Source organism: Phasianus colchicus, chromosome 3, assembly GCF_987193195.1.
Source record: "Phasianus colchicus chromosome 3, bPhaCol1.hap1.1, whole genome shotgun sequence".
Taxonomy (NCBI): domain Eukaryota; kingdom Metazoa; phylum Chordata; class Aves; order Galliformes; family Phasianidae; genus Phasianus; species Phasianus colchicus.
The window spans coordinates 23,230,865-23,248,900 of NC_143438.1; the positions used below are offsets into that span (position 1 = coordinate 23,230,865).

An 18,036-nucleotide genomic window follows, 5' to 3' on the forward strand; every position below is an offset into this window, starting at 1 on the left:
TGTACACTGAAACATAATTCTTAACTCACAGACTGTACATTTTCTAAATGATGTTGGTCATCTAACATCAGAATTTCATTTATATACACTGCTAACCATCCTGGTTAAGGCTAGTAAAGATAGTATTATTGATTAATTAATATTTAAAGTTCAAGTATAAGGTTAATACATTGTTAGAAACCTGTATCATACTTGAGATATCAGAACAGAAATGGCAAGAAATTACAATTCAAAACAATAACATGCCCTGTCCTTTTTTAACCAACAGATCTGATAATGCTTATGGTTTGTTTGTGAACACACCTTCTCTCAAGAACTTACCTCAAAAAATGTGTCAATGTATTCTGAGACAATGTGCTCAGACTTTGGTTTGTTCTGGCAGTAAACTATGTACATGTGCAACCTTCTCTCCTAGAAAAACAAGGATGCAGAATGATATATTATCATCAGGAAAAAAGCATGCCAGACTGAAATAGAGTACATTTCACAAAATTACACATCTGAAAACCATTTATTTGGGGATACCATGATGATTTCAGAAATCAAACACAAGTCAAAACATTGTCACAGTTACATATACACTCTTGAACATCAGATGCATAGAGACAATAGCTTAGAAAGTCCCCTAATAAACAGAACTACAAAAACAGTTACATTTTTTATTTAGCAAGAAAAATGAAGAAAGCCTCTGAAATATTACAATTTAATTTAAATGCTTTTTATTTGAATTATCTAGTTATTAATATAGTATAACAATGTCCTCCTCCTATTTAGCTGTACAGAGTAATTAGGAGAAACCTGTCTATCTTCTGTGTAGCATTAGCTGTCCTATTCAAGTTTGAGTGCAGTAGCAGGTGATGTAGCCTGGGAGCAGTGGTGCTAGTATTTCTGAACTCTGAGTCTGTATTTTGTGTGTGCATGTGTTTTTAAACTGAGGCAACAAAGAAAAAAAAGGAGCATAGCTTTGATACTAAGATTCATTCTTGATTACCACCTTGATGGTTAAGAAACACAGACATATGATACATGTCTATAATCAGTTCCAAATTCTTCCTAATCATTTTGCCAGGACTGCTTTTCTGGTCAGAGAATTCAAGAGCAACGACCAGTATTGAGGAAAAAAAAAAAAAAAAAAGTAAAATGAAGCTTGAAATTGATACAAAGCATAGATTAAAATGATTAATATAATTTTTCACATTCTACACATTCTAGCTGGTAGAGTTGTCCTAGAAGATGTTATAATAGCATCACAACATGCCTTTCCATCTGCAGTGATAAGGGTGCCTTTCAAAGACAATTCAGTTCAAATAAATATACCAGGAGAAAGTAAAACAACAATGAGAAGAATTACTCCCTTGAGGTATCATCACATTACACCAGTATCAAGGTTCTCCCGTCTCCCTTCACTTTTTTTTTTTTTTAATAATCTCTTGGAAAACAAACAGCTCGCTCCTCATCATTAGTCAAGGAATTAAGCCTGACTTCCAGTTACTGTTCAATGAATGCTTGGCTCTCTGTTTTTTTGCTATCCTGGTACTGACTTCAAACACAAGATCACTGGGAAAATCTGAATTTTCTAAATTCTATTTCTATTTCTATTTCTAAACTAAACATGCTTAAGCCTAGTCTGTCCTTTGTCTTGTGCAAACAATCATGTTTAGCAGGCATGTTTCCTTTCATCTACCTTATGTGATTTGGAGCACTCTGAGATCTCATCTCAAATAGATACTCAATTGTTTTTTGACATAATAATATGCCCCAAAAAAGATGACAGGAGAGTGACTGACTACTGGTACATAATCTTTGATATTATCTAGTTTCTAGACAGCTAGTTTATCTTATTTCCTTCTGAAGTGTTACCATATCCAGCTGCATCACACAGGCACTCCTTTTAGTAAACAGATGAAAAGGGGGGGAAATTATAAAGAATTATAAAGGGTACAGTGTTGGACTAAAATTAAACACTGTGAACATCTGGCACTCAACTATTTCTTCCCCAGGTGAAAAGGGAGGAGTTCCAAACACTAGTGTGATTTTCAAAAAGGGAACAAATACAGAACTAGAACGCACAGAAACCTCTATGAAAAATAAGCTGCTTTACTATTCCTATTTCCTGTCTTCCAAGGTACTGCACCGATATCTAGGATTTGGTATCCAGGATTAGAAGACAGGTGTGTATCGTCATATGAAATGACAGTTCCCTCAACAGAACTGGAACTGAATTGACAAACGGAGCCCATACTCATATCTCTTCACAGAAGGATACTGCCAACAAAAAAAACAAGGTTATTTACTTAGTCCACTTACAAGTTCTTACAATCCCTCCTCCTCTTACAATGAGGAATATTTTATAGCACTTTCTTAACTTTGTTATATCATAGATATATTCTTAAAAAACATGTTTGTTGGTAGCAATACTAGAGCTTGGCGATAGAAGACATTTGCACTTACATGCTTAACAAACAGGGACCCCAGCTTTTCTGGATCTTCAAGGCACTTCTCCAACTCTCCTAAAAAGAAGCTGAACATAAACAGAGTTAAGCATTTTTTTCTGATAGCATATATTATGGCAACAGGTGATTACAAGATACATTTTGCATCCTGTCAACTGTGTTAGACATTAACATATTTCCAAAATGACAGTATTAACAGTGTAATATTTTAATACATCTTCCAAATGGACATACATGCCGACATGGGAAAATACTCGTATTCAATAAATTTTCATTCATGTATTGATTGAAATTTTTCTCCTACCTAGTTTAAAGTGGTTGAACTGTTCATACTGCCATGCTAATCTCTAAAAAATTCATTAACGATTATATTCTTAAACAGAGAAATCAAACAAACATATCAGTTCTGCACAACGCTATCCATACTAGAGATTCTTATCCGAAGCAGCTGTGATATATAAACAAATCTTCATACCAACATTTTTGAGCTGAATCTACTAAATAAATAAGTGAAAGCACATGACTAAGTGTATTTACCCTGTTTCTAAATATTTGAGGGAAAAAATATTTTAAGTCAATCTAGTATTTTTAGGTAGATTTGTTCACTAGCAGGCTTTCAAGTGAGATATACTTACTCTCTGTGCCAGTCGTAAATCTGGTGAATATTTCCAAACACAATCTTGTCTTTGCCTTTCATATCATCGGGAACACCATCTTCCTTCATAAGTGCCATGTAACCCTGCAACAATACAAAGAAGCTCACTGCGAATATCCCAACTTAAAAAAACTGAGGGTAACCTTGTAATCTCCCTTTCCTCAGAAGCCTTTCAAGCTGACCAGGGTAACAACTTGCTTGGGACAGAAAGCCAAAGAAATCATAAAACTTTTTTTTTATACATAACTTCACTTGAAGTATGGTTATAAAATATTGTACTAAAAAAAATTATATTCATGAATGATATATTAATGAATGATATTTCATAGGAATATTATCAAAAGGCCACCCTTTGCCTCAGAGATTAATATTTGTAGTTTCCCCATAGTGTGGAAGAGATGGATGTTTCTTTGGTGGAAGATTTAGAGCTAAAACCAAATTTTGGCCACACAAGAAGAAAATTTAATGCCTTTCTTCTCCTTCTTCTGTTAAGAGTTGAACATAGGTAGGCCGGAATTCACTGTTATGTACATTATCTCTGGTTTTCCATATGTGTTTCATTGGTAGCTCAACGTTATGCATCTCCCTTAAGTCTCATCTCTTTTACAGAATTCTAAGAGAAGCTTAGAGAAGGAGCAAGTCTTCCAAATTCAGGATAGCTCCTCTACCTGCTTAGCCTACAATGCTTTTTTGAATTTAGCAATGTTAAATTGACAAATAAGTTGAGTTGCACAGTTGGTTGATACCATATTAAAAAAAAATAAACTAATGAAAAACAACATACCTCAACTACGTAGCCCAGATCTCGTACGTAATCACGCTCTGTCTCAACTAATTCCTGCAAGACATAGCTACAGGGGAAAGGAAATGGTGAACACAAATGTCATTAAAAATGCTTCTAAAAAAGGATTAATGACATATAGCCTATTAGATATTTGCACAGCTGATAAGCATAGCTGAAAACGAAGCATTAATGCACATAGTTTTTAAGCAAAATGCTTCTTTCATTTTGGAACTGGAACATGCTAGCTTCTGTTTATCAAAAGTTAGATGTTTTCCTACATGTGTCATTTAAATTAAACATTTAACTACTGTTTAAAATAAAATGCTTGTATATCTCTGATCTAGACATTCTTAAGCATAATAACAAGCATGTTTTTCTTCTACCATGGTAACACTTTACTACTACAAAAGAAATAAAGAATCCCTGAGGAATGGCATGGTGGTACAGAAGAAGGGGAATGATCATTTTTTGAAGCCTAAAAGACCTCTGAATATTTAAAGATTTGCATATTTTTGCTTAACTGAGATTTATGTGTAACAAAAGTCAAACAAAAGTGTGACTGAAATTAAGTCACAGGAAATTTATACTGTGACTAGTGTTGGAGGAAATAATTTTTTCTTTACATATTGTAATTGCATGCTTGACACCTAACACAAGTCCTCTTCTTTCCAGATTAACAGCTTCTGCTGTCAGTTCAAAATGAACATTCTTTAAACAGGCCTTCTATCTTCAAAACATTATTAAGAACAGAGTGAAAATGAGGTCTTACTGTCGTCTTTTTAAGGAGCTGGATTTCCTTTCTTCCATCTCATCTATAGGTGATGATGAGGAGAGAAGAGAGTTATCTGAAGGGTTGAAGGATGGACTGCTGCTGTCACCTTGATCTACTAACAAGGAACTTGGACGGTCTTCCAAGGCCTAAAAATGTGTTCAAGACAATTATTTATTTCCCTTTTATTCTCCAGATGTTTTTACATACAGCTGTATATGAGAACCTATGGAATACCAATTACTGCAACTGTATCTTGGCAAAAAAGGTCTCAAGTTTTGAGGAAACCTATCAAAAACTTTGTTTTCCAGGACAGAAAATCTAACTTCATAAAAGCATAACACATTTAAATATATCAGTCTCTCCTTCACAGGAGAAGAACGCAGTTCAATTGGTTTGAGCAAGACAGGCTAAAAGTCAGAATATCCTGCTGAGGATGTAAGTACTTCTGTAGTAGTACACATGTGTACTTATTGACAGAGGTTAAATTATATTTATCATTGCTTAGTTCTCTCATATGTAAGGTATTTTCAAAAATAAATGGAACAACTTTAAAGAGAATTCTTTGGAAGTTATATTTTTAATCACAACATAAGTGGCATTTTTTGTCAAACATTTTATCTTATTAACTGGCCAACATACTGACTTGCTTTTGAGCTTGACAGCTCAAATCCTAGGAAATGATCTCTCTCTTCTGCCAGATAAATGGTTTCCAACGCACAGACTGCTCAGTCTTATAGTTTGTTTAGAAGATGGAGAAGCCATAGGAGAAATAATATGAACAAATTTCTTGAAATATTTATTGGACTTCTTTAATCTAAACCCATAATCTTGGATCAAGCTATTGTTATATATCACGTTTTCTTGCGTGTGATACAGTCTTTAACGCAAGACAGATTTACTTCACTAGGGTGGGGTTTAGCCATAATCTTTTTTTTTTTCTTCCTACAAAAATTAAAAACCCAATAATAACATGACAGGCCCAAAAAGTTGGAAAAACTGACCCTTGGCTACATGTGTGAAATGAGAACATCTCCAGCAGGGACTATATGCAAGGATCATTAATCTACATCCACTGCTAGGCTGTATGGAAGAGATGTGAACTATTAAATTTTCCATTTACAAAAGGCTGCTTTGAATTTTCCCACAGATGACTTCTTATTCACCCTTGCAGTGCAACAGAAGAAAAAACTGAAGTTAACATTCTTAAGCATGCAGAAATTATTTATGCAATAACGTAAGTGAAGTTTAAGTCTTTCTGAATGAGGAAATGGAAAATGGAAAAGCCAATTTATCATTCTGAAATTCAAAGCTGCTTAAATTTAGGAAGAATCTGGGAAATATCAACTGGTAACATGGGTTTGCCAAGCTGTGGCTCTCTGCAGAGTCTTCATAGTGGCACTTCTACTAAGTCCAAAGAGGTCTTCTGTGTGTTGCAAAAGCCAGACTTAAAATTATTAAGAGAATAGATTGGAAAGGACTATCTAGTCCAATGACCCAGCTCAAACAGAGTCAGCTAGAACGTGTTTTCCAGGACCACGTCTAGTTGAGTTCTGAACATAAAAACTTGAGAAATTACCTATACAATCTACTCTTTGCCAGTGAGAATCTTCAGCAACACAGAAACTTGGAAACAAAAACTTTAAAAATCTGACAAAATTATGCCTACTTAATTTGTTAGCAAATGGAGCCAGTAACATTCAAACCAATCCTCTCTTGCTCTTTATAGGTATTATTTGTATAAGTATTATCACATTGCCTAAAGAACAGCTAGATAGCACAAACTGTTTGACAAGTATCTGTTTTAGTCAGCAAGATTTACTTTTAGGATTTAGATTTAGAGATTCTTCTAATGCAGCTCTATAAGGCAAATTAGGGTAATTTGGTCTTAGCATTTGTTTTTCTATTCGGACATTTTCTTTTTTACTGGTAGGATACACATTTTCTTTGTTCACCTCTCCTTCACATTTATTGTATTTCACCACTCTACGGTGCCATTCACCTATTTTCTAAGTGATTCCACAGAAGAGGATGTATAAAGTGACCCATACTCCAACCCCAAAAGTGACTTTTGAAACAGACACGACATTTCACGCATTGAAGTTGTATGCTGAGGATGAACATGGAGCTTTTCTCTAGATAACATGTTAGCACTTGCTGTCTGCCAGTCAGTCTCACCATTTTGCTTTTGACGAGCTCTTCAATTGCACTGACTAGTTCTGCAGCACTGGGCGTCTCAGAGCTGGTAGGCCGCACCAATAATCGAGAAGAGGTCTGTGCAATGACATAAAGCAAGGAAAATCTAGTGTCAGCTTGGCATTTGCTCAAGAACAAAGGTACTCAATAATTGTCAGCATAACACTAATATCATCCCAAGTTAGCAATGGGAAATGGAAATTTTAAGTAAAGCCCACAAAAGCTAAATGTTGAAAGAACATTGTGCCTTCCATTATAATTACTGAAATAAAAACTCCTGTTCCTACATGCAATAGAAGTTAAGGAAATATCCTTCATCTTGCTGAATATAATAATGCCTGACAAACAGCTATAAAAATCACCTGAGCTGACCTAATGAACAACAGACAGTTTGTTAACATATTTTATTGCTGGTTAAACAAATCTACAACTGCAGAAAATTAACAAGAACCGAGAGGGCTTGAAATACAAGCTGTAACACCAGTTAAACTAAGAAAAAATACACCAGTAACTCAGGGGCATCTACTTTTCTAAAGGAGCTGGAGTACATTGCTCAGATTCAGAGGGGAAATTGAGCTCACCATTCCTTGTGCCATCCATTTTCCCCAATCGTATGTGTAGAGTACAGAAGATCTCTGGCCTCAAGCTATAAAATGCCAGTTTATAGATACAACTGAAGGCAAAAGGTGTTCACAGTAAAGGATTTTGGGGAGGGCCATTAAATTCAGTCTCAGTAATTTGCAAACAGAGTTGTTTGCACATTACATTTATCATTAAATAACTGGAAAATGGAAACAGTGCAATATGAACCTTACTTCATATTATGAACAGCACAGTGAACATTGTGTAACACAGGGTAAGCTGTTCTGCAAATGTTTCCAACAAATTGGACAAAGAACTGGCACATATAACAGCTTAACACAGGAGGTTCTTCTCAAATCAACTAGGGTGTGACAAGGCTTCCATAGGTCAATATAAAAAGCAATATACATATTTTAGGTAGTTTGCCTTGTATTCGCCTTATTTGGAAAGGAAAATAGGGGCTGGGTAAGCAAAGGAAATACAGACAACTTTAAATGGAAAGATATGGGAACTGAGCCAAAGCAGAGACAGAACACAAGTCAACATAATGCTGCATCAATTTACAAAAAAGAGAAAACAAAAAGCAAAAATAATTAGTTTCATATTAGCATAACTGATCTTGAAACTTAATACTGCTTATCCAAAAATTAAATGCAAACAACCTGTAAACTGCCATCAAATGTAAATCCATGAAGTGTGCAATGATTCTATTGAACAGAATACATACTATGCAGATGAGCTCTTATGGGAGAAAATGGCTGCATTATTTAGTGATATTAGACATATCAGCATTGCCTAGCACACAATATTTGCATGCATACCAAAAACTTGGCAAGCCCAGAGCTAGCATGTCTTTCAGGCAATTGTATACTCTTGACATCTAACTACCAATCAGTTTTTTACCAGCTGTGCTGGTATGCAGCTTTTGGATACGGAGCTTAGCTCAGCCTCACAAAATACTGCCAGTATTGTCATCAGTCTCTGGTCAAAGTCTGTTCTATCTGTTGCTCTGTTGGGAGTATATCATAGAATCATAGAATGGCTTGGGTTGGAAATGACCTCAAGAATCATGAATCTCCAACCCCCTGCCGCAGGCAGGGCCACCAATCTCCCCATTTAATACTAGACCAGGCTGCCCAGGGCCCCATCCAACCCAGCCTTAAACACCTCCATGGATGGGGCACCCATAGTCTCTCTGGGCAGCCTGTTCCAGCACCTCATCACTCTTCATTGTAAAGAACTCCCCCTGATATCCAACTTAACTCTTCCCTCCTTCAACTTAAAACCATTTCCTCTTGTCCTGCCATTATCAACCCTTGTAAAGAGTTGCCTCCCCTCCTGTTTGTAGGCTTCCTTTCGGTACTGAAAGGCTGCAGTGAGGTCACCCTGCAGCCTTCTCTTCTTCAGGCTGAACAAGCCCAGTTCCCTCAGCCTGTCTTCACAGGGGAGGTGCTCCAGCCCTCTGATCATCTTTGTGGACCCTCTCCAACAGTTCCCTGTCTTTCTTGTACTGGGGACCCCAGACATATGATGTGACTGTTGGTTAAACTTCAGCACTGGTTGTTTCCCAGCTCATGTAGTTAATTTATCTGAAAAAGAAGGAGCTGATGGACTGCACAGATGAAGTCTGCCAGTTGACCTTCTTCTTGATGATGTACTCTGGGAGCAGAAAGAAAGGTACAGGGAGCAAAGGAGCACATGCAAGTGTGAGATACTGCTGGAGACCACAGTAGGCTGAGCAGGGAGTTTCCAGCATGAGTAACGACCAGGAGCCACAGAGAGGAAGAAATGCTTGAAGTGAGGTGCAGACCAAAGCCAAGCCTCTGAGGTCATGAAAAGGAGGAAACATTCCTTGGGATCCAGAGGAAACCACCTAATGTGGCAGAAATGTGAAAGACTCTACCCAGAAGGCAGACAACAGGGGACTTGTTGCAAGCCTTTTATCAATCAGAGGCTCTGTCAGTAGATTCCTCTGAGTTCTGCTGGATAAAACTTCACTCTGGCTTCTCACTTCTGTGTACTAAAAGCATTTGCTTTAGGTACTGGAAATATGGTTGTAAGTCTTGGTGTGTGGAATTCAGGGTGGCACACAAGCTCCAAGACTACCACACAATGGGACTTCTTTGTCTCTTGCTGTGCAGTTTAAGTTACTTCAAAAATTGTCCCAATGTCTTTACAGTGCATGTAACCTTTAAAAAAGTTTACTGGTGACTAAATGCTACTCAAAGCTGCTTGACTTTGCAAGAGAAATGCAAAAGTGAAAGGACACTATCTTTCAAGTATATCCCTTCACGAAACAGTTCTTGTACTGTAAAAAAAAGAACAAATAATAAGCAAAAGCCACTTTTACCTGAACAACATTTTATAAGGCTTTCTTATCAGTTTTTTTTTTTTTTTTTTTTTTTTTTGGTATCACTGAAGGGACATACAAATAAGGCAGCTTATCAGCAGGAACTTTAATGTATTTTCACCAACATTATTTTTATACTATTTATAAACCGCAAAGTGAGATTATTTTCTAGCCCTAAAATATTATTTTGGGTCTGAAGATCAGCAAGATTTTAAAATGTCTGTTTTTGCCTTGTTTGTTCCAGGTCAAAATATTAACATCCCCCTGCCCCAACTCATTTATTACACTTTTCAAACTCAGAAAAGAGGTGGGAAATACATACAAATAAAACACAGAAGCCAGACAGTTTTATCCTACAAATGACAGCTTCAGGGATCCCCATTGAAAGACAGTGGGATAAAAGAAAATAAAAGATTAACAAGATCAGCCAAAGTTGCACCACTCAAAACAGTGATAATTCACCCACAATATTCATTAAGAGTGAATAAAACAGCTAAAAATTTTAAGCATCAAAGTGGTGAGACGATTGTAATGTGAATATTACTGCGCAAGTCCAGATAGTTTGCATTCTAAAACCCTCTATGTCCTGGTTTGACAGCTGTCCTCTAAAGATTTGATCAGTGTTAAAAATTGAAATAAACCCTCCCAATGTATGAACATCATGCCATTTAAGAAAAGGAGATTATATGCACGTAAGATTTCCTTTGTGCAATTACTACTGATACCCAGAAATTCCAACTGTTGACGCAAAATTATTTTGGCATATATTTTCTTTTTTCTTTTTTTTTAACAAACAAAAGCAAAATAACCCTGAGCTCTACTATTACCCTAACTTTTTAGTTATTAACTTTTTAGCACATCTGTAGAGGTATACATTAAAAATAATAAAAATAATTAAAAAAATTATACAGCTATTAAGAAAACATTAAAGTCAACGTGAACAGCTCTTTCTGCTAAGGTATGTTGATTTTTCCTTTTTCCCCAAGATATGAGGCTATTCAAAGTAATAGGGCTTGGTAAACAATCTATGATCTAAAAAGGTTTCTAATGTACAACTATTAATTTCTCCAGATAAACTCTATATGCACATAATATTTAAAATTGAGTACCCAAAAGGTACGATTATAAAGCAATTATTTTTTAACCACAAACATGGCAACTGTTAAATAGATGTAAGTAGGCCTACAAAGCCACCATGTTTCCCATTTCTGGATACAAAGGTCTAAAAGAAAAATTTCTGTTCTTACGTGTTTAAAACAAATATATTTTATTTACACACTTTCCCCAGTAAACCCTTTTAATGATGGCACAGTGATTATTTCTATCATAAAGGCATACAGTATACATTACAAGACTTCAGGAAACAGAAGAAAGATTTGGGCAGACAGAGGTTGTTTCAACATGCAAAGCCTTCCCTGTTTCCTCTTCCTACCTTGTCATCCTGTGAATCAGGCTGGAGAAGACTGTGTTGCTGAATTGCCATGGGAGGAGGAAGTGGTACAGCATCCGCTCCCTCTTCACCTTCTTCCTCTCCACAGCTCTGCATGCCTGAAGAGGATGACTTTGAGAGAGTGCCACTGCTCAGCCCCTCATTACGACCCCTCTGTAAATAAAATTAAGACATTCAAGCTCTGTTACCTCCTCAGCAGTATGAAACTTGTTAAACACAAGTTAGTCTTAAGGCTGTTCTGTAGATTCACCTGTTTCCCAACAAGTCAATATGACACTACACACACACAGTTTAAAAAAAAAAAAAAGACAATCCTACACACACAGGAAAAAAAAAATCAGATGCTGTAGATCATGTTTTCATTGGCTGGAAACTGGAAAAAGCAGACGGATTAATATACTGAGAAACAGACAGCTTGAAATTTATTACAGGAAGGTGCTGTCAAAGTAATGCTTCACAAATTCAGTTCTGCAAAGTATGAGTCCCATTCTTCTAACTTACTAATTCAAGGACTTTGTACAGGAAGCACTGAGCTTCATATCAAGATGTCTGAAGACTATAAGAATTGCTTATAACAAAGTATTCTGTCAATCATCTTTTCTCATATCCACCTCCACCTTAAAGTAGTGCAAGCAGAATGCTTGTATGATGTTTACAGTTGTGATCAAAGACAGTCCCTCAAACTACATAAGAAACTATGAATTAGCCAAAGTTTAGTGCAGCTGAGTTCACAAGATAATTTAAGCATGTTTAAAGGAACAAATGTAGATGACGACTGTCCATTCCTCACTTTAAGGAGGAAACCTGGCTATCGGTTTTCTCTCATTCAAAGAACTGCAGAATAATAGATACTCTCGAAATAATGCTACAGCTGCATTAGACAGCCTCTTTCTACAGCATGACCTTCAAGGACAGATGCCAATATTCTTTTCCAAGCTACAATCATCACTTCACCATGCTACAGGTCTCTAGTCTTTTTTTCTCCCTCACTGTGTAACTCACAATGTTCCAAGTCTGAAGCCAAATACATCAGAAGCAAGAAAAATAATTAATCAGGCAGTATATGCAGTAGTTCACTATATCCTTTCCTTCAATGAAAATTGCCATGTTTATTATTTGGGTGACGGTAACAACACTTTGATTGGAGGGGCCATCCTCTGCTCTAAGGCACATGTATAGCTTTAAGCAGGTCTCACTCCGTAGATCTATCAGAGACACAGAAACACATTGCAGACAGCTGCCTGGAACACATACCTCTTCAATAGTCTCATCTTGTGGGGTTGCTGCACTGTCATCAGAGTCCTTCTGAGAACCTGCATCAGCACTTTTGCGCACCTCTCTACTCTTCTTGTGCTTGTGGGCCAGTTTTTTGACGTGCCCATCTGCTTTTCCACTGCTGAGACGCCTCACAGGACTGGTAAGCCATTTTCTCAAAGTGTTGCCAGGACGCTTGGGACCCGGGGAGCTCTGTGCCCCAATCATATGGGGTTGAAGCGATGTTACTGAAGCAGGAGGACTGGCATCATTGCTGGAGACTGAAAGGGAGTCTGAAAAAGAGGAGAGCATGTTAAAAGTGAGATATTGGTAAGTGAGAAACAAAGCGAACAGTAGTAATAGCCACTTGTTTAAACTCTCCACCAGTTTGACTTGGGAAAAAAAGAAAATGGTATTACTATCTTCTGCCAGTCAAAGACTAATGGTAACATAGCATTAACCATAAAATCATGTGTATGAAAACTAGTAAACTATTCCTGACAGCTGCTAACATCACTTGAAACTCCACAAGCATAAGCCCTGCTGGAAACCTGCATCAACCTCCCAAAGCTTACCTGCAACTTACTATGTTCAATAAAAGACATTCTATTGGGGAAGTTTTACAGGAACTGAGGACTATCTGAAATACTCAGATTGGATGTATGAAAGAATTGAACAAATTACTTCAAAACTTGGCCTTTAAAGACACCATAGCTATCTGTTTTCATGCTATTCGAGACCATACGCAGTTTCTTTACAGCAGTCAAGCTTTCAATAAGTAGTTGTGAGTGGCTCAATTGTTATAGCATTGCTGATGCACATCTGACAGTAGCACACTACTTTGAGCATGGACATAAAAAACAGAAAACACTACCTCGATGAAATAAGCAAATTTTTGAAAATCCCAAATTTTATTACACTATTTGTTTAAGTATTTTCTGCCCTCCTACCCTGGAAAATGTGAGAAGAAGAATAAAGAAATCAAGAGAACCATTAAATATCTATGTTATATTATATACCTATGTTATGTTATATCATAAATATCATATGTTTATTTTGTTTAAATAATCTTGGAGTCTTAAAAAAAAAAAAAAAAAAGGTAGAGAATAGCTATGTTGAAAAGCTTATTTGTTCAAATCTAAGGATCAGCAGTTTTTCTTAGCATGACAATGCCTGAAGTTCTATAGTCAAAGGATACACTTTTCTTAAACCACAGCTATATGGCATATGAGGTCAGTATTAGTTTCCCACTGAGGCTCCTGTCACTTGAACCATAGAGTATATGTATGGTAAGCATCCACCGGGTTAGCTGTTGTGTGACTACATTTATTCTTCCCATGAAGCATATCGTTTCTTCTCCCAACAGTTCTCTTTTTCCTAAAAACATACTTCCTTTTTTAAAGATGCAATTTTGTAATATCAGTCCTATGACTACTATCTACCATCAACATATTAACAAGACTCAGCTAGACTGTCAAGTATGGTTTCTTTTCCTCTGTGTGCACTTTTGTGGATAGATAGTTTATATAAGGATGACATAAATAATGTTTTGTTGAATGTTTCTACTGCTAGGAATTAAATGCAGTGTTTGCATTCCTTCTTGAAGTTTGACACAGATGTTCAGGTCACCTCTTCTGGCAGCTTTTCCTTAAGAATCATACTGTCAGTCTTACCAGAAGTAGTCTGAATTTTGTAGGATAATATGGTCACTGTTGTAGCAATACACTTTACTGGAAACACAAATGCCTTGGATCTACACACTAGTATGTGAACCTGCTCTGTTTCCACAGAGTATTATGGGCAAATTCTAGCTTAAAAAGCCACAACTAACACGCTGAATGAGACACAGAATGTGAATATAACAACATCTTTTTCCATTATTGTTCATGGTGTTTCAAAGAAGATTATCTTAAAAACTGTAGAATGCCGGGGAAAAAAATAAAAGAAGAAACATTACCATGGAATCCAAAATTTTCATCAGGCTAATTTTCTTTTTTCTTTGTTCCAATATGACCAAATCTGCTTCCATTAGTTGGCAAGTGACTGTTAAAATACATCAACTGTGATGCCAAGATCTGCACTAAGCTATTCTGTATTAACACATCCAGAACAATAACTGATGTTAGACACCACTTTTGTTTTCCCATAAAGTAGAAAATAAAGCATAATTTCAGTCCATCAAAGTGGCTATTAACACTTTCAACCCAGGAATCAGTATGTGCCTGCAGAATTACCTTCTAGCTGCAGCTGTAAGTGTGCTGCACAAGGGTAAGCAAACTTCCTATGGTGCCATCAGTGTGGTTTCAAGGTCTCAAGTAATGCATACTACCAAAAAGCAGATGCAGAGTTCTGCTAGCCAGTTCTGTCTCTAAATATCTTGAGATATCAGTGCTACAGAATTACCACATGCTTTTTGTGTGTGCGTGTGTGTGAAGCAGGAAACATAAGGAAAAAATTAATTACCTCTAACAGTTTTTGACTTGCAGTCTGAAGATCCCTGAAGGCCTGTGAGTTACTGCTTAAGGGTCCTCAGCACATATGTTCAAAAAGCAGGCCTACTGGCCATCAGCATCCACAGCATGACAGATTTTTCCTTTTTTAAATAAATTGGTCTGCTTATTAAAAAAATTCCAAACAAAACTCCCAACCATCTGCAAGCCCTCCACAGGAATCCAAACAATCCCCTAGTAAACCTCTGTAAGAACTTAGTTTGACTGCTCTTTCACCAAATGTAACTTTACCATCACAGTATCATGTGTCTTTTAACTTTCATCAGATTCCTCATTTCAGAAATCATAGCAAATTCCAACTGATGGGTATTCAATACCCTTCTGCCGTTCTGCTAATGGAACACAGAAGAGCAGAGAACAGGAGTGTTCTTGTAAACAAGTTTCTGAAAGCATAAACTAAATGTTTTGCTTTTAAGACTCTTGAAAATGTTATAACCACTAAACCGATTTTTTTCTTTCGCTTGTAGAGATTTTTCAAGTCCCTCAAATGATCCACACAAGTTCTATCCTCAAATAGAGCACATTCATTTATGTATTAACAAAAGAAAAAGTCAATTAGGCTTTAACATTAAAGTTCATCATGCACCAACTGTTTTGTGTTTTTGTGTCATTTTACATTTCCTTCCTTTACAATTACTCCCTGCTAAGAAAAAGGCAGCGTGGTGGTGCAGTAACTGATGGTGGAAGATTTATTTTTTCCATTAACATGCCTATCTCTAGGCATCTAACAGGCCTGCAGTTAATAAAACCTTCTAAAAAGCTGTGTTCCCTTCCCAGATTTTTGCACATCTTTTTGACGGTCAGCACGTACCAACTATTCCATTTCTTGTAAAACCAAACTGTATGATGCAGTGCCCCTAAAACTGTGGGAAAGTAGTATTTTTATCTGATTGCACTTTTCCTGTACCACTCCTGCTCTAAAGTCAGCCAACAGATTGTGGGCAGGAAGAAGGAAGAGAAAAGGAAGAAATGCATACACTCCACTCTAGTGGGGAGGATCTAAGAGACAAAACAATGCTAGCCAGACATGTTTCACAGCACATACTTTGGCCATATCCTCCCACACAGCATTAGTTTTCATTTGGCGTGCAGCATGCAACTGCTTCTCCTCTTCTGCAAGGTTTTATATGAAGTACTTACTAAAGCATTATTAGGGCTTCAGGGAATCATAAAAGTGGACAAAGTATAAGTAGTACACCAAAATGATAGCATTGTTCCATTTTCTAAAGCGTGAAAGCGCTGAGGAAAAGGAAAAGGCTTAATATGAACAAAAATACTGCCTTGCCATGAAAGCATCAGCTTAAATATCAAATTATATCTAAAAAGTGTTGGGGAAAAAAAAGAAAGTTAGCATCACCTGTGTTAACCCAAATGGCGTGTCAACTCATTAGTCTCTTCAGAGACCAGATCTGATTTCCCTCCCCCCACCTTAAACCTGCAGAAAACATCCCTGTAGTCCCACAGATCAGTGTTAATACTCAGTAAAAATAAAACATTACGAAATTTTTCCTGGGAGACCTCTTAACATCCATTTTCCCATCCCAGCCCAGCTCACAGGAGTCCAGACTCTGTAAATCTTACTCCTATGTGTTTCCTCAGTTGAATGGTATTTCTAGCCAAGGGCTACAATACTAGGACACAGTCGTTAATTAAAAAAAAAAAAAAAGAAACAAAACTAACAACAAACAAACAAAAACACCAACAAATGCTTGTTCAAGTTCATACATTTAGGTAGATATGTTCTTAGATCCAAATGTTAGGAAATCTCAGTATCCATATAGGAGGTTTTCAAGATCACTGAAAGAAAGACTTCAGCCTTTACTATGAGAAAAGCTGCTCCGGTGTCTTATTTCCCCCTGGTCAACCACTATCTATCTATATAATCAGGGATACACTCTTTGATTGATAACTATGCTTGGGAATGTTTACACTAGAATTGGCTTTGCTTCCTTTATGACTACATAACGAATTGTTTTTCTAGGGTTGCTCAAGAATATTTTATCACTAAAACATGCTAAGAGGAAAAAGGAGTATTCAAAATTAAACCAAGAACAACATGGACTTTTAAAAACAAAACAGATGGAATAAATTTGGGGTATGTAACCCCAACTGCGTTTCAAGTACACTAAACTTTCTAGTTAGTGTCACATTCCCTTATAGAAAAAGATAAATGCAACAGATGGCCATCTTGGGAAAGAAAAAAAAAAATCCAATACACAGAAAACAATCACACACAGCAATACCAATCCAGCAATAAACTATCAAACTTAATAAGGCCATTTGCTCAAGTAAAAACAGCTTCACAATTATTAAAAAACAAAACACAACAACCTAAAAAGCCCCTAAGAGATGGGCTTCATTTTATAATGCATAGGCAAACTATGAAAAGAGAGCATTTAACTTCTATTTCTCTCAAAGTAAAATCACATATGTTGCTCTGTTGGTAAGGTCAGAGAGTTCACTTAGAGTCCATAAATTTATTTGTAAGTAAAAGAAAAAGGGCAGGCAGCGTGAGTTCTTACCCCCTTCAAATCAGAAGATAAAGTTACCTCCAATGAACAGACAAATTTTTGAAACTTTAAGGGAAATGGGAATTCTCGTTCTAGTCCCAGCTTTCTTAACACAAGAAACATGCACATCTGCGATTAATGAAGTAGGTATTTTTTCTAAAAAATAAATCAGCCATATTGAGCTAGTTGATGACTTGAAAGACTCTGCTTCACATTAACTATTTCCATATTGCCATTTTTAGAGTTTTAGTTTTTACAAAGAGAGTAACGGGCTACAAAACCCTGACTTCCTTACCTAGGGAATCAAATCTGCTCTGTTCTGCGCTAAAATCAAATGCAATACTGTAAGTACAAACAATTTGCCTTCTCTGAACTATTGGGATGCATCAAGAAGTAAAACAATAATAATAATAATGGAGCAAAGCAACCTCGGTGCCCCTGAGTGGAATGTCACATTGCCACTGCAGCCCTGCCTCTCCCTACAGCCATATGGATCAGTGAGCCAACAATGGAAGGCTATCAC

General features: G+C 36.7%; 1 protein-coding gene across 3 annotated transcripts in view; it reads right to left on the minus strand.

Moving 5' to 3' along the window:
• The window catches only part of TRIO (trio Rho guanine nucleotide exchange factor), a 229,164-nt gene that overhangs the window by 18,515 nt on the left and 192,613 nt on the right, over nucleotides 1-18,036 (minus strand). For all 3 annotated transcript variants that reach the window (XM_031589221.2, XM_090137087.1, XM_090137088.1), the window contains 8 exons: nucleotides 12,494-12,786; nucleotides 11,222-11,392; nucleotides 6,840-6,935; nucleotides 4,662-4,810; nucleotides 3,893-3,959; nucleotides 3,089-3,192; nucleotides 2,452-2,521; nucleotides 322-411 (listed from right to left, as the gene is read on the minus strand). In XM_031589221.2, coding sequence (XP_031445081.2) covers nucleotides 322-411; nucleotides 2,452-2,521; nucleotides 3,089-3,192; nucleotides 3,893-3,959; nucleotides 4,662-4,810; nucleotides 6,840-6,935; nucleotides 11,222-11,392; nucleotides 12,494-12,786 — 1,040 coding nt within the window. The remainder of the gene's footprint in view (nucleotides 1-321; nucleotides 412-2,451; nucleotides 2,522-3,088; nucleotides 3,193-3,892; nucleotides 3,960-4,661; nucleotides 4,811-6,839; nucleotides 6,936-11,221; nucleotides 11,393-12,493; nucleotides 12,787-18,036) is intronic.